Source organism: Hemitrygon akajei, chromosome 13, assembly GCF_048418815.1.
Source record: "Hemitrygon akajei chromosome 13, sHemAka1.3, whole genome shotgun sequence".
In the NCBI taxonomy this organism is placed as follows: domain Eukaryota; kingdom Metazoa; phylum Chordata; class Chondrichthyes; order Myliobatiformes; family Dasyatidae; genus Hemitrygon; species Hemitrygon akajei.
This window is the reverse complement of record NC_133136.1, coordinates 108,829,280-108,852,943: the sequence shown is the minus strand read 5'-3', so window position 1 is coordinate 108,852,943 and position 23,664 is coordinate 108,829,280. Positions and strand designations below refer to the sequence as shown.

Sequence of the window (23,664 nt, the reverse complement as noted above, 5' to 3'; positions counted from 1 at the left end):
TATTCTATACCACTTCATTGGCCTTCTTCACAAACGACTCAACATGGAGGTTAACCTTTAGCGTATCCTGCACGAGGACTCCCAAGTCACTTTACATGTCTGCATTTTGAATTCTCTCCCCATCTGGTAACCAGCAGCCAGCCAGAATAGGATCCCTTTATTCCCGCTCTCTGTTTTCTGCAGACCAGCCAATGTCCACCCATGCTAGTAACTTTCCTGTAATTCTATGGGCTCTTATCTTGGTAGGCATCCTCATGTGTGGCACCTTGTTACAGGCCTTCTGAAAATCCAAGTACACCACGCTTACTGCATCTCCTTTGTCTACCCTGCTTGTAATTTCCTCGAAGAATTGCAGTAGGTTTGTCAGGCAGGATTTTCCTTTCAGGAAACCATGCTGGCTTTGGCCCATTTGTCATGTGCCTCCAGGTACTCTGTAATCTCATCCCTAACAATCAATTCCAATGACTTCCCAACCACTGATGTCAGGCTAACAGGTCTATAGTTTCCTTTCTGCTGCCTCCCACTCTTCTTAAATAGCAGAGTAACATTTGCAATTTTCCAGTCATCCGGTACAATGCAAAAATCTATCAATGCTTGAAAGATCATTCTCTCCAGTTACTTCCTTCCGAACCCAAGGGTGCATTCCATCAGGTCCAGGAGATTTATCCACCCTCAGACAGACATACTTTATTGATCCCGAGGGAAATTGGGTTTCGTTACAGCCGCACCAACCAAGAATAGTGAAGAAATATAGCAATATAAAACCATAAATAATTAAATAATAATAAGTTAATCATGCCAAGTGGAAATAAAGTCCAGGACCAGCCTATTGACTCAGGGTGTCTGACACTCCGAGGGAGGAGTTGTAAAGTTTGATGGCCACAGGTAGGAATAACTTCCTATAACGCTCAGTGTTACATCTCGGTGGAATGAGTCTCTGGCTGAATGTACTCCTGTGTCTAACCAGTACATTATGGAGTGGATGGGAGACATTATCCAAGAAGGCATGCAACTTGGACAGCATCCTCTTTTCAGACACCACCGTCAGAGTGTCCAGTTCCACCCCCACAACATCACTGGCCTTACGAATGAGTTTGTTGATTCTGTTGGTGTCTGCTACCCTCAGCCTGCTGCCCCAGCACGCAACAGCAAACATGGTAGCACTGGCCACCACAGACTCGTAGAACATCCTCAGCATCGTCCAGCAGATGTTAAAGGACCTCAGTCTCCTCAGGAAATAGAGACGGCTCTGACCCTTCTTGTAGACAGCCTCAGTGTTCTTTGACGAGTCCAGTTTATTGTCCATTCATATCCCCAGGTATTTGTAATCCTCCACTATGTCCACACTGACCCCCTTGGATGGAAACAGGGGTCACCGGTGCCTTAGCCCTCCTCAGGTCCACCACCAGCTCCTTAGTCTTTTTCACATTAAGCTGCAGATGATTCTGCTCGCACCATGTAACAAAGTTTCCCACCATAGCCCTGTACTCAGCCTCATCTCCCTTGCTGATGCATCCAACTATGGCAGAGTCATCAGAAAACTTCTGAAGATGGCAAGACTCTGTGTTGTAGTTGAAGACCGAGGTGTAGATGGTGAAGAGAAAGGGAGACAGGACAGTCCCCTGTGGAGCCCCAGTGCTGCTGACCACTCTGTCTGACACACAGTGTTGCAAGTGCACGTACTGTGGTCTGCCAGTCAGGTAATCAATAATCCATGACACCAGGGAAGCATCCACCTGCATCACTGTCAGCTTCTCACCCAGCAGAGCAGGGCGGATGGTGTTGAACGCACTGGAGAAGTCAAAAAACATGACCCTCACAGTGCTCGCCTGCTTGTCCAGGTGGACGTAGACACGGTTCAGCAGGTAGATGATGGCATCCTCAACTCCTAGTCGGGGCTGATAGGTGAACTGGAGTGGGTCTAAGTGTGGCCTAACCATAGGCTGGAGCTGCTCTAGAACAAGTCTCTCCAGAGTCTTCATGATGTGGGAGGTCAATGCTACTGGTCTGTAGTAATTGGAGCCACTGGGGCACGGCGTCTTCAGTACAGGAACGAGGCAGGACGTCTTCCACAGCACAGGAACTCTCTGGAGACTCAGGCTCAGGTTGAAGACATGGTGAAGTACTCCACATAGCTGGGGGGCACAGGCTTTGAGCACCCTGGGGCTGACACCATCTGGGCCTGCAGCCTTGCTTGGGTGGAGACGTTTCAGCTGTCTTCTCACCTTTTCAGCTGTGAAGCCCACCGTGGTGGTTTCAGGTGGGGGAGGGTGTAGTCATGAGAGCAGGGTGGGGGGCTGTGAGGAGGGGTAGGAGGGGAGACTGGAGTATGTGTTGGTTGGGGGCCGACAACAGATGAATCATGTGGGGGATGGGCAGGGGCCACAGTGTCAAATCTGTTGAAGAACAGGTTAAGTTCGTTGGCCCTGTCCACACTGCCTTCAGCTCCTCTGTTGCTAGTTTGCCAGAACCCATTGATGGTCCTCATCCCACTCCAGACCTCTCTCATGTTGTTCTGCTGGAGTTTCCACTCAAGCTTCCTCCTATACCTGTCTTTAGCCTCCCTGATCTTGGCTTTCAGATCCCTCTGTATTGTCCTCAGCTCCTCCCTATTTCCATCTCTAAACGCCCTCTTTTTAGCATTCAGGATATCCTTAATGTCCTTTGTTACCCATTCCTTAGACCATTAAGCTTCCTGAGCACCTTCTCAGTTGTAATTTTCACTGCACAAACTTCACTTTCCTGACACTTTTAAATGCCCAGTATACTGCAGACATCTTCCACTAAGACTGATGCAAAATATGCATTCAGTTCCTCTGCCGTCTCTGCATCTCCCATCCCAACCCATCTCCAGCATCATTTTGTATTGGTCCTATATCTACCCTCACCTCTTATTTACCCTTTATATACTTAAAAAAGCGTAGTGTCTTCTTTGATATTACTCACCAGCTTCCTCTAATAATTCATCTTTTCCTTCCTAATGACCTTCTTAGCTTCCTTCTGCAAGTTTTTAAAAGCTTCCCAATCCTCTATCTTCCCACTAACTCTGGCTTCCTTGTATGCCCTCTCTTTTACTTTGGCTCTGGCTTCACTTGTCAGCCACGGTAGTGTCCTTCTTCCCTTTGAAAATTTCTTATTTGGAATATATCTGTCTTGCACTTCCCTCATTTTTCACAGAAACTCTAGTCATTGCTGCTCTGCTGTCCTTCCTGCAAATATCCCTTTCCAGTCAACTTCAGCCAGTTTCCTTGTCATGTCATTGTAATTTCCTTTATTCCATTGAAATACTGACACATGGGATTTTATTTTTTCCCTCTCAGATTTCAATGTGAACTTGATCATATTGTGATCACTGTTCACTGAGGGTTCCTTGACCTTAAGCTCTCTTATCACCTTTGGGTCATTGCACAACACCCAATCCAGCACAGCCGATCCCCTAGTGGGCTCAACAACAAGCTGTTCTAAAAAGCCATCCTTTTGTCATTCTACAAACACATGTATAGTGCATGTCTATACAGTGCTTTTCATAACTTCAGAGCAACCAAAGCATTTTTTCAATCAACGAACTACATTTAAAGTGGGTCAATGTTAGGTTTCGTACATTCGAAACATTAAACTAATTCAAAGGAAAACAAGAGAGCTGAGAGATACAAGACTTAGTTTGTGCTCTTTACTTTAAGTGAGGTGCATATGTAGCATGTGGTAGCGTCACGACGTGTTCAATTCACATATTTTTACATATAGCCAATAATGAATTATTTAAACAAGAATGCTTAATCAATATACAAGGTTACTCAAATATTACTGAAATATTAAATACAACACATTTCTCCCTGCTTAGTTATAAACTCCAACTCGATAGAGAATGCATCTCAACTATGTATATAATACAACTCCTATACAGACATCCACAGTATTGTCAATCCTTAAATTGTCCCATTCAGGCCTAAAGTGTAACTGCTGTGGAGCTTTCTTACTCGTGTGGTATAACGTCTTTCTTGACAAAGGGGATGACTGCTTGGCAGGTGAGACTTGTGGCTGTGAAAACAATCTCTCAGTTTCTGGGGTCCCCTCAGTGGTGGTTGTAGGAGTTGATTCTAAGACTGAGAAGTGGTTCTGACAGCTCTGGACACCTTTTCTCTCCTTCATTTTTCTTCTTCAGGTGCGTACAGAGTAGATTCTGGTTCTTTATAATCACAAAAGCCAAATACTTGCAACTTTCCTGAAGCTCCTTGAACTCTCTCCCAGCTTAAAACCAAGCCACATTTTGCAAGTAACTGACTAACATATTAGAAGCTTTCTCAGATATGTAACCTACAAAAACTGCTTTCATCACTTTCACGATTCCTGTGAGCAGCAAGGTCCTTCCTTGGTCCAATATGCTTTCCAACCAGAGGCACGGGGTTGGCACCAACACCTGTTTGTGCCCTGTTGGGTAACAGTTCACAGTACACAGCATGGACAGAGTTGTGGCATCACCCAGTGCTTTTCTTAATTCGCTTTCATTTGGCTTCATTGCAGAGGATGTGGTATGCAAATGATGGATAGATCTCCAATCAAGTTGTAGTTGTCTAAACCCATCACATCCCACAATGCTGGCCCTTTTCTTTTACCAATACAAGCCTAATGTGGCTTGTTGGTTGTTGTATTTCACTGTTACATATCAATTCCCACAGGAGTTACCTTTTTTCCAGTGTAAGTTCTTAGTTATAGCTGCAGGCTTCAGTTTAGTGTCTTTGAAATGCCATTCAAACTCATTTTGTGGAATGACTGAAACTGCTGAGGCAGTATCAAATTCCATTTTAATCAATTTGCCATTCACCTCTGGCATCTGCAAAATTGGTTGTCTGTTGTTAGTTTTCACATTGTAGATCTTAAGGCTACCTAGTCCTGTTTTATTCTCATCATTACCAGATTTTTCATTGAAAGCATACAAATTAGTACTCTTTGAAACTGCAATATGACTTCTTCGCTTTTTTCTCTTCCCTGTGCAGACTATTTATTTTTGTCTGCATGACATGTTCTTTGTATGTGACCTACTTTGATGCATTTCCTGCAAGTTTTAGCTTAAAACCTGCCCCTGCCATGAAGGTAACACCATTTGTTCATCCAGGCAAATTTCTGTTTAGACATTGCAATTTTATTCACGTTTACTTTTATTCCTGACTGCAATTCAAATGTGTCTCTGCTATTTCTATTTATGCAGCTATTTCAACTGTTCTTTTAAATGTAAGTTGTGCTTTAGTTAGGAACCGTTTTTGAATGTTTTCTTGTAAGATTCCATAAACTAAATAATCTTTCAGTGCATCATTAAGCCCATCATTGAACTGTTAATGTTCAACTTCTTCAATTCAGCCACGTACGCTGAAATGGACTCCCCTTCCTTTTGATTGCACTAATGAAACCTAAAGCATTTTGCAATCAACAATGGTTTCAGTTCTAAATGTTCCTACATTACTTTCACAATATCAGCAAAGCTTGTTGCGGCCTGTTTGGTTGGAGCAGTCAAACTTTGAAGCCAGCTGTATGCATTTAAACCCAATGCACTCAGCAGAATTGGTTAGTTATTTCTCATTGGCTATTTCATTTGTTTTAAAGTACCAGTAAATTAACTCCGTACATAAGCAAGCTACTCACTGAACAATTGAACGTGTCTATCTTTCCAATGTAGCCATTTTTGTTTTAATTTATGATTATTATCAGCTGGTACTCCCTATTTATGAACCAGTGAATTCTTCCGTTTAATGCCTTTTTTAAAAACCTGGACGGTGTGCCATTCCTCAATGCACTTTTTTTAAACTTAAATATCTCAGTGTGCTTTAGCAGGTCTGAAGCCATCTTGTGTTCATTTTTAAAATACATCATCAATTTATAGTTTGTAATGTCAAAATATTAAACTAATTCAAAGGAAAACAAGAAAGCCAAAAGATGTGAATCTTAGTTCATGTTCTTTACTTCAAATGAGGCACAAATTTATCACGTAGTAGCATCGTGTATGTAATTCACATATTTTTACATATAACCTATAATGAATTATTTAAACAAACAAGAATGCTTAATCAATGTACATATATACAATTACTCAAATATTACTGAAATATTAAATACACAACTGTCAATGGGTTTGAAACTACATTTCATTCAAATTATACCAAACTACATTTGAAATGTGAAACAGAGACAACACTTGTCAGTACTGGTATGCAAACTCGTCTCTGGAGTAAGTTTTGAACCTCAAGCAATATGACCCAGAGATAAAAATGTTGGCATTGAGCCAATGTTGATGCCTCACCAGATCTCCATGTAATATATTAATTGTAAGGTGATCTGGTGCAGAACACTGGAGAAATGATTGTCAAAGCACATAAAATTAAGAAAACAAAAATTCTAATTGGTTAGCCATTTTAATGCATAGAAAATTTAATTTTTGAACTCTGCTCAATGTTAATGGCAGGAGACAGCCAGCCATTCATTGCTTAACATGTTGTAGCAAAGACCTCAATCAAGAAGAAACTTCCATCTGCGATCTGAGTGCTACTCCTTTGCCCAAAATAACTGGATGTGGCTTTAAAAGGTAAGTATTAAAGTGACTATAACTGGCACAGCAAAAATTGATGAAACTCAGCCCCACTGCCCTCTGAAGATCAGAGTAAAAGAATGAGGCAATCAAAGGGTAAAATGAACTCTCTTTGTTCTTCTGTTGCGAAACCAGCTGTAGATTAGTAGAGTTTTTAACCAGTTTCAATGCAGATCACGTTGATCACTCACTGACCGGAAGGTAGGAGACCTAGTACAACTTCAGACTGTTAATGGCCTTCAGCAGTAGCTCATTTACTTTGTGGACAAAACAGGGATCAATCATTAAGATGCTGCATCAAGACCAAGATGTTTGAATACAGTTGTAAGGAAGAAGGTCCCTTTCCTCCTTGATGGGGTGTTAGCAAACCTGACAAAAAGTGCTGAACATAAGAGATCCTGGAGATGCTGGAGATCTTGAGCAACACACTGAACAAAGCAGCTCAGGCGGCATGTATGGGAAAGAATAAACAGTCGACATTTTGGGCCAAGTTGCTTCATCAGGACTAATGAAATCCTGATTAAAAAGTACTAAACGTTATTGTGCTCAGTTTTCTGTCCAATAGTACAGAGAGAAAGGTGAAGATTTCATCAGGAGTGAATGATTTCATCAAGACTGCATGTTATATCTATTTTCTGCAAGAATCATTCCTTAACTAATTTCCCACAATTGTCAATAGGTTTTTATTCTGTCTTCTTGTTACTTTCATTCATTCTCCTTAAAGCTGCTACTGAGCCCAGAATCACTTCTCCCTCACTTGCTTTTCCTTTCATTATGAACGTTAAACATACAGTTCCTTGCTCCCAACATTCTTGCACATGCTCCCTCCCAGGTAAGTGAGCAGCATGGGAAGAGAGCCACTGCTTTTCAAACACTCTTCCCACAGAATAGTTGCCCTTCACATAGTCGAAAGGTGTACTGCTGTGGTGTTGTAGGGGGAACAACAAACAGCCTGCTGGAGGGGCTTAGCAAATTGAGCAGCTTCTGTGGAAGGAGGGAACTGTCAAAGCTCTGCCACAGATGCTGCTTAACCATGGAGTCACTTCAGCATATTGTGTGTTGCTCCATATTCCAGCATCTGCAGTCTTTTGTGTGCAGAGGGAGACCTGTCACAGTGAGATTGGTTGACCACCTCCCTCCCTTTCCTTTTTTGTTTCTACTTTATTCTTTCAGTCATGTGCTTCCCAGCCTCCTGAACATGATAACCTGTTGTGACAATTGATTGCCAAAGAGATTACATCTTAACCATTGCCACATTCCCCTTTCCTAGTTCAACTATGTATTCAGTGAGTGAGTAATTTGACAGTGATTCTATGGGATCTTCTATGCAGAGCCTGGAATGTGATAGAAAGTAGGGAATTCTCAGGCTTGGCAAGATGGGTGTAGGGATATTGTTAGATGTTTAGATATCTAAAACTAACAGTCTCTCTCAGATGGAGAAAAGAAGAAATTTCTTCACCTAGAGAGTAGTGAACCTTTGGAACTCTATCCAGTGGGATTTGTTTAGCCATTTATCCTTTAAATTCACTGTTGCACTCTTTCCCACACTCTCATTAAATTTACCATGGCCCCATTTTACCATCTTCCTTTTAAACTCCAATTTCAAAAGTTCAAATTAAATTTATTGTCAAATTACAAGTATGTCACTGTATATGACCCTGAGATTTCTTACAGGCATTCATAGTAAATACAAGAAACTCAATTGAATCAAAAGAAAGAGAGAAAAGAGATAATAACAATAAATAAACAATAAATATCAAGAACATGAAATGAAGAGCCCTTGAAAGTGAGTGCTTAGGTTGTGGGAACATTTCAGAGTTGGGGCAAGTGGAGTTGAGTACAGTTGTCCCTTTTGGTTTAGGAACCTGATGGTTGAGGGTAATAATTGTTCCTGAACCTGGTGGTGTGAGTCCTGAGGTTCCTGTATCTTCTTCCTGATGGCAGCAGTGAAAAGAGACCATGTCCTGGGTGGTGAGGGTCACTGATGATGGGTAGTGCATTTTGTGTAGATGTACTCAGTGGGGGGGAGGGTTTTAGCTGTGATGTATCCACTACTTTTTGTAGCATTTTCCATTCAAGGGCATTGGTGTTTCCATACCAGCCTGTGATGCAGCTTGTCAATATACTCTCCACCACACATCTATAGAAGTTTGTCAAAGTTTTAGATGTCATGCCAAATCTTTGCAAACTCTTAAGGAAGTAAAGGCGCTGCCATGCTTTCTTCATATATGCACTTACATACTGGGCCCAGGACAGGCCCTCCAAAATGAAAACACAGAGGGATTTAAAGTTACTGACCCTCTTCACCTCTTATCCTCTGACGAGGACTGCCTCATAGACTCCTGGTTTCCTTCTCCTGAAGTCTTCTTGGTCTTACTAACACTGATCAAGAGATTGTTGTTAAGGTGCCACTCAGCCATATTTTCAATCTCTCTCCTATTTGTTGATTCACCACCACCTGTGACAGTGGTGTCGTCAGCAACCCTGGATGTGGCATTGGGGCCGTGCCTAGCCACACACTGATAAGTGCAAAGTGAGTAGAGCAGGGGGCCTTTTGCTGTACCTGTACTGAGGGAGATCGTGGAGGAAATGTTGTTGCCAAGAGCAGCTACTTATTTAGGACAAATCTTAAAGAACAAAAAGCTAAGGGAGAAAATTGCTGGACTCCCTTTGTTTATTTGGGACACTATGGCATTTAATCGGGGCAGGAGACCGTTGCTGAACAGGTTCTAACTAGCATTTATTGCATACACTTATGTGGCCATTAGACTCTACACCATACTTAGAGCAGACAGTTTTAAAATAACCTCAGTTGCGTGTGTTTGCATTCAAAAAGTAGTGTTTTTTTTACGGATAGTTGGCGAGAAATAAGCAGTAAGACAATTCAGAATTGTTTTGCTCACTGTGGTTTCAGGTATTCGGACTTGGAGGTGCCAGAAATGGCCAGTAGTGAAAATTAGACCATTTCACAACTTCAACAAGTTAGCAACTACAAAGAATTTGATGGCATTGACAATAATCTTGAATGTTACAATGAAACTGAAGATGTGGAGATGCCATCGTCGACAGCAGTCTATGAAGTCAGTCCATTATCTGCACTCGGTGCCTGCACTGATTTTGTTCATTGCGTACACTGGGCGAATTCCTCCGTCACTAACTATTCGGAACTAATACACAGCTTTATAGTAGTGTTGGTAGTGTTCTAATTTGTTTTGTATTCCATCAAAATACATAATTTGTTACTCAGTGTTTTCATAGATGCTGCCTGGCCTGCTGAGTTCCTCCAGCTGCCAGTACTCTGGAAATAAAAATGAAGCAGGCTCCCATTAGCGAGGGCTATCTCTAGTAGTTATTCGAAGCTAACAGAACTATACAGTACAAAACGCTGCTGTACTGGGAATTCACACACCTCTTGCATTTTCATTTTTTGTGGTCTGGAGTATAAAGAGTGATCCTGCAATAGAGTACTCATCTATAATGATCACCACACCAACAGGCTTGGCTTTGGTTAGATTCCCTGATTCATCTAATGTGCTTATCTCCCCCCTTAAAAAAAAATCGTATGTTCACAAAAGACAATGTTTTTAAAACAATTTTCTCTTTTGCAGAGTTGCCTGGATTGTTTAAGTAAATTTCTCTGTGGACAGTGAGCATAGTTGGTCTTTAATGTAAAGGCTCAGGGTCAATGTAAAGCTGAATCTGCCGAATGACGGTAACGAACCTGTAATGTCTGGAAGTATAAGCAGCAAGTGGACTTTATACATGTGAATGTACACTTGCACGATCGTGTAAAGGGTTTAGATCTCATTGAACAGTGTTCCCAGATTTTATGGCTCTACTGTTAATTTTCTTAGCACAGGTGCAGCAGTGAATAGCAGCGACAGCCTTCCTCCATCCTCATCAGTAAATGACATCTCATCTATGTCAACCGATCAGACCCTCGCATCCGACACTGACAGCAGCCTGGAAACTTCAGCAGGACCCCTCTGTTGCAGGTGACTAACCGTCTGCCTGCGGAGCCACTTCTTCTTTAGAAAATGATGCAAATACTAAATACTCTGGAAATGAACTATTTAAAAATGACCGTGGAAGTACTGATGCTAAAATATTATGTCAAAATGCTTTGCTTATGTCTCATTCCACCAAGGCTGACATTCATTAAGAGTATCAAGCAGCATCATTTCAAAGTACGTAAATATATGTTTATAAATTAGCTCCCTGAAACTGGCTTTGAACTCAGAAGGTGAGCAGAAAAGATACAACATTATAGTTAAAACTAAATGCACTTTTGTCTCCTTAAAGTTGCAATATGTGTCCCTATTCTTATTCATTTTGAATATGCTTACTATAATCACTTAGTAGGATTGCTATAAATGCCCACATGCATACCAGAAGGATCAAATTTGGGAATGTGATAATATTGTCAGAATGACAGGAAATATAAATATATTAATCATCTGAACATTGAATATCATTGCAGTTTGAAAACTAATTTTTCTCTAATTAAAGGTAGATAAATGCATGTGGAAAATGGCCATGCACAGATAATAATCTATAATGTTTTTTGATATCTCTCGGCTGGCACTACTTGGCTACAATCCATATTTGCCAAATTCATGCACTTAAGAAAGTCTTATTATGTTCCAAATTTTATAGAACAATATGTCTCTAAAGTGACATTACCATTGTGTCCTGTTATACCATTATAATTTATTCAAAACTAAATCAAAAGCCCTTCAGTAAATTACAGCAAGTAAGCACATATTATGACGTTGTGGCAAATCACTGACAGTGATTCGAATGGAATAGGCATAGCAAAGTTAGAATTGTGCTCAGATTGAGAGATCTATTGAATTTCTGCTCATAGCTTCATCTGTATTCTGGTTTGAGAAGGCGGTAACTTTTGACCACTAAAATAAAGGACATGCACATATAAAGCAATGGCACACCTTGCTGTAGATGGCTGCACGGTCTTTAGTTGCATTTGCCTGTAGTTGTGCATGATCAAACTTCCAACTATATTACAGTAAATGGAAGGAAAAAGTTATACCTAGTTGTATTGTAAGCTATAATGTGATACATAATGTAAACAGCCTGGAACTGAAATAATGTTGCTGTACTCTTAAACCCCTTAAATGCTGAATCTGCATGGTCTCATAATTAGTCTTCTCTGTTCACAGGTAAACATGGAGTTATTTTCAATTATTGAAACTTGTATTAATGAGGAGGAAATTACTACTTGACATTAAATCAAAAGCTTTATCTGACAAGGAAAACATTAGGGATGAACATTCAGGACCTAAGTGATGCAAACTGTACCAAAAAAAAATAGCATGGTGATTTACAGTCCTGGTGATATCATTTTAGATAGAATTGTACAAATTCAATTTAAATTCAAGATTGAAATGACACAATGGAGAATGACACAGCTCTGACCAGATTGAATTGATTGTTCAATGGTAAAGACATAGCCTCAACCAAAATGGCTGATTTCCAAATTAAAATTTGAAATGACTGACTGATTGAGAATCTGAAGTTTTTAGGAACATTTTGTGGGTTATTGCAAAAGTAGTCAGGACTTTGTTTGCCTCGAGGCAAAGCAACACAGATACCCAAAGCTATAAATCACATGGGGACCATTTTTAGCTACTAATGTACCTAGGCAAAAATACCTGTTCAATGAACATATTTTTAGTTTAGTTTAACATTTAAAATAGAGAGAAGACTTCCTTGTTGTCTTGCCATTTTGAGGGTATTGTCTAGTTTCTTGAGGCAGCAGAGCCTTGCCAGGAGTGGGGGCCGATTTGAAATTCAGTCTCTGACTCTGGAGTTTGATTTGAAACTTTAAGGCGACATTTGGAGGAAAAGGAGGCTACACTACTGAAAAATGTGACCCACTTTTTTAAGTACTAGTATACCCTGGATTTCTCAACTTCAGCAAAATTCTGCTCAGTGTACACACCTCACATATAACAAAATGGGATTAGCAGGCTTGTACTGCTGAGATAGATTTCTTAGAAGCCAACTAATATCATAAATTACTTTTTCCTTCTTTTGCAATAGTACTTTTTCTTTATGAAATTCTGAATTTTGTTACACCATTAGCCCATTACGTTTGCAATTTCCACACCTCACCAGTGCCAACTTGGTAAGGTACACCTTACATATTGAAGGTAAAGCCCAAGTAAGCAACAAACAGAAACAGGTTGCATTCTAGTCTGGGTAGCACTTGACCACAGTTACAATATCATGCACATCAATGGCTATGTTTCAAGCAGCAGCCCTTTTTATGCAGTAACTTCATCAAGCCCATACTGTTTGAGAAAGAAGAAGAGCTGTGGGTTTTGTGGGGTTCAAAGTAGATTAAGACCTTTCTTTGCCTGTGGATGCTGACCTCAATAAGAAGAGCATGGAACAGGTTGTCAGCAGGTTATAATTTAGAGTTAGCGAGCTGAGGAATTGTATGGTCTGAACCACATCAACTTTTCTCAGCTCAGCTCACAAAGCTGAATTGTTCACATTATTTGTTTGAGCCATGGCGCCCAGCAATCCTCCAATTTAACCCTATCCTAATCACGGGGCAATTTACAATTAATCTACCAACCTGTATGTCTTTGGGAGGAAACCACAGCACCCAGAGGAAATCCACATGTAATGTACAAACTCCTTGCAGGCAGCAGCGGGAATTGAACCTGGGTCACTGGTACTGTAAACTGTTGTGCTAACCACTATGCTATTGTGCTGCAGTGGACCTCAGCCTGCAGGTTTGAGCATGGGCAATGCTACTGCCAGCACCCATTCTACATCTGTTCCAGAGATGAATCTCTAAAAGAGTCAAATTTTGATTCATTTATTTGTCATGTGAGCATCGAAACATACAGTGAGTTAACAACTAACGCAACCTAAGGACGTGCTGGGGGGCAGCCTGCAAGTGTTGCCACACATTCCGGTCCCAGCACAGCATGCCCAAAATGTTCAGCAAAACAAGGCCCTTTCCATCTTCCCACACACAGAGACAGTACTCCAGCCCCAGGCAGGTCACCTCCGGGTCTCTATCCTTGTTGATTTGCAGATAGCAGGCTTCTGACTTCCCAAGTAGACAAAGACCTCAGCAGTCCTACGTCCGTGTTGTCATGGCCTTTGAATGTGAAGCAGAGGCCTAGGCTTCAGCCTGTTCTCCAACTCCCTACATTCCTGCCCCTAAACCCTAATCTGACCCCTAACTCTCCTCTCTGTCTCCTAAACAATTTCTGTGACCTTAAAGTGCAAAACAAGTCTGAGCCAAGAGCTTAACAAGGTCTGCAGCTCAGCACCGTCTTGGCTAGAAAGAGCCCTGTATTTTGTTGCCGCAATAATGCTGTTTAACAAAACCTGTATTAAATAACCAATGCTATGACCCTCCTAGAATTCAGTCATCACAAGTTCTGGTCACTTGAACACCTCGGGCTTCCATCATGAAGCAAAGCATTGCCTTACCTTTAAATGTCAGAGGTTTCTCCATAAGCCTTTCTAAGTCCTATCTTTGTAACCAAATTTATTGGCCATCACAATGTCAGCAATGCTTCTCTGAGGGGTCTTTAAATTTATATGCAATATACTTTAATAAAATAACCCCCAAGTTTGTAAGTAATACAGTGAAATAGCGAGATCATAAGATGTTATTGCTTCTGAGTGCTTGTTTCAGTTCCACAACACTCCTGCTCTAAGCAACACTACATGAAATATTTCAAAGAGGGAAAATAGAAATAAAAACTGAAAAACAATTTGTCTTGTCAAAAGAAGTATCAAAAATGTGACAGGGATGGAGCGTGCCAGACAAACAATCAGCTTTACAGTAATTATTCCTGCATCGTTCCAATAAACGTATCATCGCAGTGGGACAAATTGAGTACATGTTGTCACATAAAATCAACTCTCACATCATGTGAAAATGAATAGTCCTTGTTCCATTGTAAAAAGAACTGCAGTTACTGGATTGAGGAAGACCCAGCAGCTAAACATCCCAATGAAACTTTCACCTGTCTCTATTAAAGAGCTGGGATGATTGAACAGCTTGCTCCATTGGATGAGGTAGGGGTTTACAGCTGTGTTCCATTCGTTTTAATTATCTAATAAGATACTATAAATTCTAATTTACCTTTCACAATTTGACTAACAGATTTAATGAAAAGTTAATAGGTTATAGAGGACTTGGTCAACAATATTGCAGAATTTGAAAATTGTTATTGAACCTTAATTGTATTCTATTTTATGTCCAAACAATTTCAGCACAAAGGGGTCTGAATTAGTCAGCTCAGGTTCCATTCACTGAAATGTGTTCACAAAGCATCGCATATTGAATGGTACGGTCTAAAATGTTTTATTGCTGAATTTTGTAAGCAGATCATTGCTAATCACTGTGCTGAGGTACCCACTTCGGTCTTCATGTTCTTCTAAAAACAAATCAGCAACATGACAAGATATAAGTGAACATTCCTTTCCGATTTCCTATATGTAAGTGCTTCACTTCAGGAAATTTCTCCTGGACTGTCTGAATGGAATAATGTCGCTTATGGAAAGTTATGTTCAAATTTTTAAGGTTACGAAGTTAAAAGTTCAGCTAATTAAAATGCAGCATCCCTGCATGCATCCTGCCTGAGGCTTCTGTCCTGCAGACTTGTAATAAAGATGCTTCCTGTAAAGCTGAATCACAAATTATAATAGCATATAGAATGCTTCTCTTTCTGAAGGTATGTGAAGCATAGTCTGGTTATACTAAAAATCAGAGGGGCTACTATAAAGTTTCCTGGAGCTGTCAATCAATCAGCAATCATTTTTATAAAGGTCATTTTCAACTGAATGTACTTCTCTTCCCTTCATAATTTTGTAGCTCCTCTTTTTTTGGAAAAGGAGGGGCTTGTACAAGTGTGACTAACTGACAAGCAAAGCTCCTACCTTTTGATTTGCTGAATCACTCTAATAGCAATATCACTCAGCTTTCAGGTTGATTTGGAGTGTTAGTGAGTCCCATCAGAAATGAAGTGGGGTTATTTGGGGTTGGGAAAGGGATGGCAAAGCTATTTTGTCCTAGAACGAGCCATACCTGGAATGGTTGAAATGAGATGTCCATGACTGTAGCCAGCATTGATGGGGATAGGGGCAAAATATCAAGAATAACAAATTCAAATAACGGACCATCCAACACCAGATATTGCCTTTCTAAGCTTGGTGTGATTATTCGATTAACTGGCTGTAGAAAAAAAAAGCTGTTTTTCCAGTTAATTAAATAAATGATGATTATTTAATGACTGCCAAATCCTTGTTAATGGTGAGGTGACTTCCACAGTTGCTTGTTTGTGGAAGTTACGCAAAGGGGAAAAGTAATAACTGGATGTGACAGCTCTATTTGGGTATCTTTCCGATTATGGAAGGGGTTTACAAAGAAAAAACATGTTTTGTTTGGGGAAGAGGATTTTATATAAAAAGTAATGTTTAAAAATATTTTAATGAGACTTCTCAATACCATTTGTCAGTTTAACTCAAAGTATGTTCATAACGTCCAGATATTTTCACTTAACAGCGGTGCAATAAGATTTCTCTCTGAAACCGCACCATTGCGATGAGGTCAGCTGCGATCACAACTGGAATCCGATGTGATGACTTTGTGTCAGGTTTGATTTTAAACAAACTCCGGTGGTTGCTTGTTTTATTTTGTACTGTTTGTGATCAATTTTGTTAGGATGTAAGAATGAGATAAGTGTCTGACTCAACAGCAGTGCTTAGGAAGATGGATCCTCAAGGTCCAGCTCCAGGATAGGACCTGACTTTTAAAATCAAGTCTGGACAGAAAATAAAGCACTCAAGATTTTAAAGCTACCATCTATGTAGAAAATATATGTATGTGATTAAAAAAATCAATAAAATATGCCTTTAAAATGGGAAATTATGCTTCACTGATGTATGATAATTAGCAGATTCAGTCAATCTGAGGAGATTTAACACTATTTCTGTACCAGAATAGTGATTATTTGCAAAGGACATCTTGCTGCCCGTGATCTAATCACATAGAGGCTGTTGCCAGCTACTATTTAGACATCTTAGTCAGAAAGTTTTTGCACAGCTGTGGGATCCCTTTCTGCACTGTGCACAGTTAAGTCCACTGTTGTAAGACAAGAGACAACCTCCGTTCTTCGTGGTTTTATTTTCAGTTTGGCACTTTGCAGATTGGTCTTCACCTCGGGTCACAGTCAGTGAGATTCTTCTCAGGGATAATATGACATACCCCCATCATAGCCTGGGAAATATACACAATAGTTAATCCATACGCCATAAAATCCTACAGTATATGGGATGAAAACAAAGAGGAAGACTGGAGACTCAAGGGCAAATATACACAGTTCTTTCATTTTTCAATCTAACAAGTATTGCAACATGTTGCTTTGCAGAAGCTCTTAATACAGCCGGGAATAACTGTCTGCATTGCGTGACCAACAATCTAGCAGAGGAAACTGACTCGGTATTATAATAATCAAATATCAATAAAATGAAAATTAGGCGACATTCACTTCAGCAGACCACGCCTCCATCAGATTACAACTTGGACAGCAATGTGACCCTCAGTCTCTTTTGAAAATGATGTTAGTGAATGACACAAAAGTCTGAAATAGCTGTGGACCTGTCCAGTCACTGCTGAATAGCATCAGAAGATATTTTAATCTACTGCAAAAATCACCAGTCCAAGCTCCTAACCACTCCTTCCATATAAAATCTTCCTCCTAACATTCCACCACAAACCGCTAAAAAGGACAGATTTAAAAATATAAAGATCTCTCAGCTACCATTTGAGTGCAACCCCTGTCTGACCACTCATCAGAACAAGCTCAACCTCACCCATTCCCATGGTTCCTGCACCAGCACGGTGATTCACTCCCAAGCAATCAGCAAATGAAACGTGCTCATATTCCCTTCCTAAAGGCCCTCTGAGTTTTCATGTAAAAGTAAGCTGCGTGGTTATGACTAAAAATAACCATCTTGAAACTAACAGGACACTGAATTTGTAATACAACTTAATAAACCGCTCAGCTTTCATAGATTCTTTAGGAAAGCTATAATTTATTTTAAAGCCACTTTATTCATCTGCGTTGTCATGATATAGTTTGCACAAAACGTGTTGTGCATTGTGTGGCATTCCTGATGAAAATTCTGGATGTCCTGATGCAAAATTTATTGTTGTACATGAGGGCCTGAATTCAAAATTTACAATCTACAATGGTCTGAGGTCACCAAATAATGATTATCTCTAACAATACACTGTCCCATTTACACACCATCTGCAACTTTACTGTTTGAAATGGAACCCTTTTTTGATTGCTTAAAATTACTGCCAGTCAAGGTGAGAGCATTATGTATGAAAATTAGTAACAAAATGATGTTAGGAGACCCAGCAGATCTTAACCACTGACTCCACAGGAGTGATGTCACTTGCGTCTGGAATATTTTTTGGTCCAAAACTGAAAAGTGCATCAGGAATTCAGAGGTTAAAAATGCTGTCTTCTAGATTTCTGACTGCATCACCAATTCTTACCAGAAACATTCCCCTTAAATGAGCTCCAGAATATTACTTCGCCAGTCCGAATTAAAGGAATTGGTGTGAGACCGAATAGCGTCCCAGGGTGGTACTTAGGATGTGAACGGCACAACAGGCAGGTGTGTTTACAGACATTTTAATCTCCCCCCCTCCCAGTGTAGAGTGCCCTCCTGCATCAAAACATCCACCATTGTTCCTGTACCTAAAAAGACCAAGGTAACATGTCTGAACGACTGGCATACTGTTGCACTCACCTCAATATTAAGCAAATTCTTCGAGAGGGTGGTCAAGGACTAAATCTGCAGCATGCTACCACCCAGATTGGACCCCTTACAATTCGCCTACTGACACAACCAATCAACAGATGACACAATAGACCGTCCTTACACATCTGGAGAAGAGGGATGCTTACGTGAGAATGCTATTCTTGACTACAGTTCGGCATTCAACAACATAATTCCATCCAGCAGGCTTGACAAGAAGCTCAGAGACCTCGGCCTTGACCCTGCCTTGTGCAGCTGGATCCTGGACTTCCTGTCAGATTGCTGGCAGGTGGTAAGAGTGGGCTCCCTCACCTCCACCCCTCTGACCCTCAACACAGGTGCCCCTCAGGGCTGTGTACTAAGCCCCCTTCTTTACTCCCTGTATACCCATGACTGTGGCACCACCCACAGCTCCAATCTGCTAATTAAATTTGCTGACGATACTACATTGATTGGCCTAATCTCAAATAATAATGAGGCAGTCTACAGAGAAGGAAGTAATTGCCCTGACACAGTGGTGTCAAGAAAGCAACCTCTCCATCAATGTTGCAAAAACAAAGGAGCTGGTTGTGGACTACAGGAGGAATGGAGACAGGATAACCCATATTGGTATCAATGGATCTGGGGTTGAGAGGGTGAACAGCTTTAAGTTCCTCGGCATAAACAGCACCAAGGATCTCACGTGGTTTGTACATACTGGCTGTGTGGTGAAAAAAGCACAACAGCACCTCTTTCACCTCAAACGGTTGAAGAATCCCCAACTCCTAAGGATTCCTACAGGGGCACAATTGAGAGCATCCTGACTGGCTGCATCACTGCCTGGTATGGGAACTGCACTTCCCTCAATCACAACACACAGCAGAGAGTGGTGTGGACAGCCCAGTGCATCTGTAGATGTGAACTTCCCACTATTCAGGACATTTACAGAGACAGGTATGTAAAAGTCATCAAAGAAGTATGATTGGGGACCCGAGTCACCCCAACCATAAACTGTTCCAGCTGCTATCATCCGGGAAATGGTACCACAGCATAAAAGCCAGGACCAACAGGCTCCGGGACAGCTTCTTCCACCAGGCCGTCAGACTGATTAACTCACGCCGATACAATTGTATTTCTATGTTATATTGACTGTCCTGTTGTACATACTATTTATTACAAATTACTATAAATTGCACATCATACATTTAGATGGAGACATAATGTAAAGAATTTTACTCCTCATATATGTGGAGGATGTAAGAAGTTAAGTCAATTCAATTCAATTCAATTCAGCTCAGCATTGGCCCTTCCTCCTATTTCTATTTTGAAATTAAGCAGCATATTATTATTCTGCTTGAGGTTAAATATAAATATAAAGTGAGTAATTTAAAGACTTTGAAACAATAAAGAATCACGGAGACAGGGAAAAATGCAAAGTTTGCAAACAAGAACGTGTATAGAAGCTTTTTCTCAGTGGACAGTAAATCTTGACAAATCTCTGCCTCAGAAGGTGGTGGAGGCTGGTCATTAGAAGAAATTAAGTTTCAGATAGATGAAGAACAACGAGGGGTATTTGGAGGTGGAAGAACTGTAGTTAAGGGCCACGATATCAGCCATTAACATTTTGAATAGTGGGCTATGCTTGAGAGTTCAAGTGGAGATACAGTTCAAAAATTAAAAAAAAACAGCAGGAAACCATTTTACAATATGTTCAAGCGAAATGAGGGAAAACAAACCATTAGCTATGTAATGGTGCCATAACACAGAATTATTGCTCACTTCAGAATTTTGCATGAATGCATCAAGGAAACAAAGAGGAAAAGTAATGACTTTCTTAATGTATCAGTTTTTCACAAGAATAAGCACACCAGTATCAGTACTTAAAGAAACTAGGTGTATTATGAGAAAAAAAAACTGATCATTATGTGGAAGCATGGTTTGAAAAAGAAAATGAATGCAGTTATGAAGCTATGATTTTGTGTATAAAAGACATTCTTTCCAATAGGAAAAGCTTTTGTTATCAACTGTCACAACACCAACCTAGAGTAATATAACACCTTTAAGCCTCTGTGGTTCTTCATTGCATATTTAGCAAGCAACGTTTGACAACCCAGGTAAGGCAAATGTAGGTTTAGTGACTAGCTTTAAGAAGGAAAGAAAACTGGAGATGCAGGAAGTTCCCTAATAGAATTCCAGAGATCAAGACCTTGGGAGCTGAAGACACAAATGCCAATTATTAAAAACATCATGATTATTAAAACTCAGCACTATTCATTCTTCATTCAGGATAATGCCTAATCCAAACTGTTAATCAGTTAGTTGGGGTATCATGAATTCTGGGAAAACTACTAGCTTATTAGAAATTGTAATCAAAAAATTGCTGACTACTTTTAGATGAATCAACTGAAATGCAGGTCTGAGAGAAGTCCAACTCTGCAGAAGCCAAGTTATAACTTTTCTCAGCTAACACAACCAGCAGCTAGCCAGAGGACTTGGTCAATCCCAATGAAATTGTAAATTTAGTTGTGGAATTCGTTTCCATCAGTGCAAATGTTATTTTTCCAAGGTAACACAATGCAGTTAGTCAAGATCGTATAATGCAGATTGCTAGATTAAACTGAAATCCCACCAATCACTTTAACCAACCTTGGGAGTGTTTCCTTCGGCTTATTAGAAATTTTGTTGGGGATTTATTACCTGGAAAGGACCACAAATAGATGAAGTGTAATCTGCAAAACTCAAAGATTTTTGTGATGGTGAAGTCATATTTAACTAGCATCTATGTGCTCTTGATGTAATCCATTGCATATTCAAAATTTAGTAAAGGATTTGTTAATCATAATATTGGACTGCTGGATAGAATGTAAATAGAGAACTTGCTCTTCAAAGAAAATCAGAAAACTCCGACACACTCCGATAAAAATTGAAAATACGGTAGATTATCTAGTTATAAACATGTTTGGAAATTCTTTGATTTCATCGTGATCAATATGAACTAGGTGGACTCCAGGAACCCATTTCTATGCTCTACATTTCCATGATACCATAGACAGCCTTAAAAGAAGAGCCAACATATCCGTATTGACAGAGGCAAGGACACACAGGGTGTATCAGAGGTTCACAACTACTGTGACAGTAAAGGCCCAGTAAAGATATTGGCACTTTCAAGAGAATCTGTTTCAGGATCCTTTCCAAGGACAGTACTGCATAGAGCTGGAAATGGAAGTGAACATGCAAAATATTGAGTCCACGTGGCTTTAAAATACTATTTTAAATTATCGATGAATCAGCTTTTACAGTTTGTCACCAAAATGGGAAATTCTTAAAAATACCTGAATGTAGAGCCAAGGAGAATTGGGAATATTGCTCAGATTCTTGTTAGTTTAGAAGATAATTCTCAACCTTATTCAACTGAATCCTGAGGCATGAATTTAGATAAATACCTCAAGATTAAAGCATAAGGGGAAAGACCAAAGATACAGAACTCTGAAAGGAGGTTGCAGTACATCTGGATGCATACATGACTTTTAGTACAGGCATTTCAGTGAGTCTACTTGACATTAAGCTTCAGTTATGCCTCTCGACCCATCCATCTGGTATTTACTTTAACTATAATCAACATCACACAAGAGCTTATATTGAAGTGAGATATGAAGGAACCTTTTAAAATAAACATTCAGCCTAAAATAAAATGGTACCATTTATCAGATCTTTCTACTCTGAAAGAAAACCTTTGGTAGTTGACCAATTCAATTCCTTTTTTGTAGGAATTTCCCCATTAACTACATTTTCATGAACTGGCATTAAGTATGGATAGGAGTGGTTTAAAAATAGAAGCTTGATATGTTTAAGGAAGACAAATTTAACTACAGTACATCAGGTTACATACTGTTATAAAGCAGTACAGCCACTGGAAAGATTTAGGTAATTTATCTGTTATATTTTTATAAAGTATGTACACTTTGTTTTTGGTCAAGAACAAATGAAATGGCACATGAAGCATCGCCACTCTATTCAATATTTAACTTTACATATTCCATTGCCCATTTCATAACCTTTAAATTCTTCGAAGTTTTCTTGCCCCAGAAAGATAGGGGGACAAAAGAATGAATTACAAAACAGGTCAACTGTACCACAATGCTAAAAAATAGCTTATGTTAAGTGCAAGTTAAAAAGCCTCAATAAAAAGCTAAATTGCAACACAACAATATTAACTTTAGCAGTTTAAATACAAGGCTTTTGTTAAAAGATTTCTTTTTCTCTTTGAGATATATAGATGCCACTGATATTTTTTTTCATTTAAGCTATATACACAACCAGCTGTAACATTTAACAGTAACATAATTACATGGAGCTTACAGGTTATAACAAGGTGGTAAGTACACAATCAAAATACTGGCAAGTTCAGTTGAGATGCATTTTATCCTTCAAGGTTTTGAATGTCATTGAGTGTAACTCTATTCAGGTGACCAGTCACCTGATCTTCTCTTCCCCAACCTCTGTTCTGATCTTTGGATTTTTACTGTATCCATATGGTATTACTTCGATCAGACCTTCGTGTTTCCACAGTTAGGTCACCAAAGGTTGAGAAAAACTGCTCCATCTCTTTTTGCAACATTTCATTGCGTTTCTCGGCATCCTCCCGTGCGCGCTCTGTGTTCCTCATCTTTATTTCTACCATGGTATACTTCTTCCTTTCCTGGTCCAGTTCCTCGTGAAGGGTCATTACTTCAGACTCCAGCTCAAGGTTTCGCTGCTCCAAGCTGTCAAAGTAGCAAATTAAAAGAAGAAATTAACAAAAATGGAAGAGAAAGATCAATACTCTAATGCTAGCTCTGACAGATGCTTCAATGTAGTTGAATGTTGACCATATTACCCTGGCAAAAAAATCAAGGTATGAATATTATTAAAAAATAAAGCATTTATTTATGGCAAAATGATGCATACTATATGATTAATACACATGATTTTAGCAGGCAGCTGTAAAGAGCTTTACCTTTCTGCCTAGGCCTTATATTGCTCTAGCAGATTAAATGCTGTTATAGAAATAAATTGCTTTTAATTCCATTTGATCTCATTGAAAATGGAAATTATATTACAGAAGCAGTGAGAGGGAGAGTGGTTGGGGTATAAATTTGTCTTCTGCTAAAGCCAATGGAAGTAAATATCATAAAATTAAGTTCATAGTTCACATTGTCACATCATTTCCTTCCCCAGAGTTCAAAGTAAAGTTATTATTCAAGTACATGTATGTCACCACTTGACACCCAATAACAAGA

The 23,664-nt window shown here is 39.7% G+C and overlaps 2 protein-coding genes across 23 annotated transcripts in view; one reads left to right on the top strand and one right to left on the bottom strand.

Annotated features, from left to right (window-relative positions):
- Positions 1-16,499, top strand: part of LOC140738120 (mitogen-activated protein kinase 10) — a 272,553-nt gene extending 256,054 nt beyond the window's left edge. For 16 of the 17 annotated variants that reach the window (XM_073065258.1, XM_073065257.1, XM_073065255.1 and 13 more), the window contains one exon: positions 10,437-16,499. In XM_073065258.1, the coding sequence (XP_072921359.1) occupies positions 10,437-10,576 (140 nt within the window). In that variant the 3' untranslated portion in view covers positions 10,577-16,499. Of the gene's footprint in view, positions 1-10,431 lie in introns of all 17 variants that reach the window. The other variant, XM_073065263.1, reaches the window with a different exon arrangement.
- Positions 16,500-22,304: 5,805 nt separating this feature from the next.
- Positions 22,305-23,664, bottom strand: part of arhgap24 (Rho GTPase activating protein 24) — a 465,634-nt gene continuing 464,274 nt past the window's right edge. For all 6 annotated transcript variants that reach the window (XM_073065242.1, XM_073065241.1, XM_073065245.1 and 3 more), the window contains one exon: positions 22,305-23,148. In XM_073065242.1, coding sequence (XP_072921343.1) covers positions 22,905-23,148 — 244 coding nt within the window. In that variant the 3' untranslated portion in view covers positions 22,305-22,904. The remainder of the gene's footprint in view (positions 23,149-23,664) is intronic.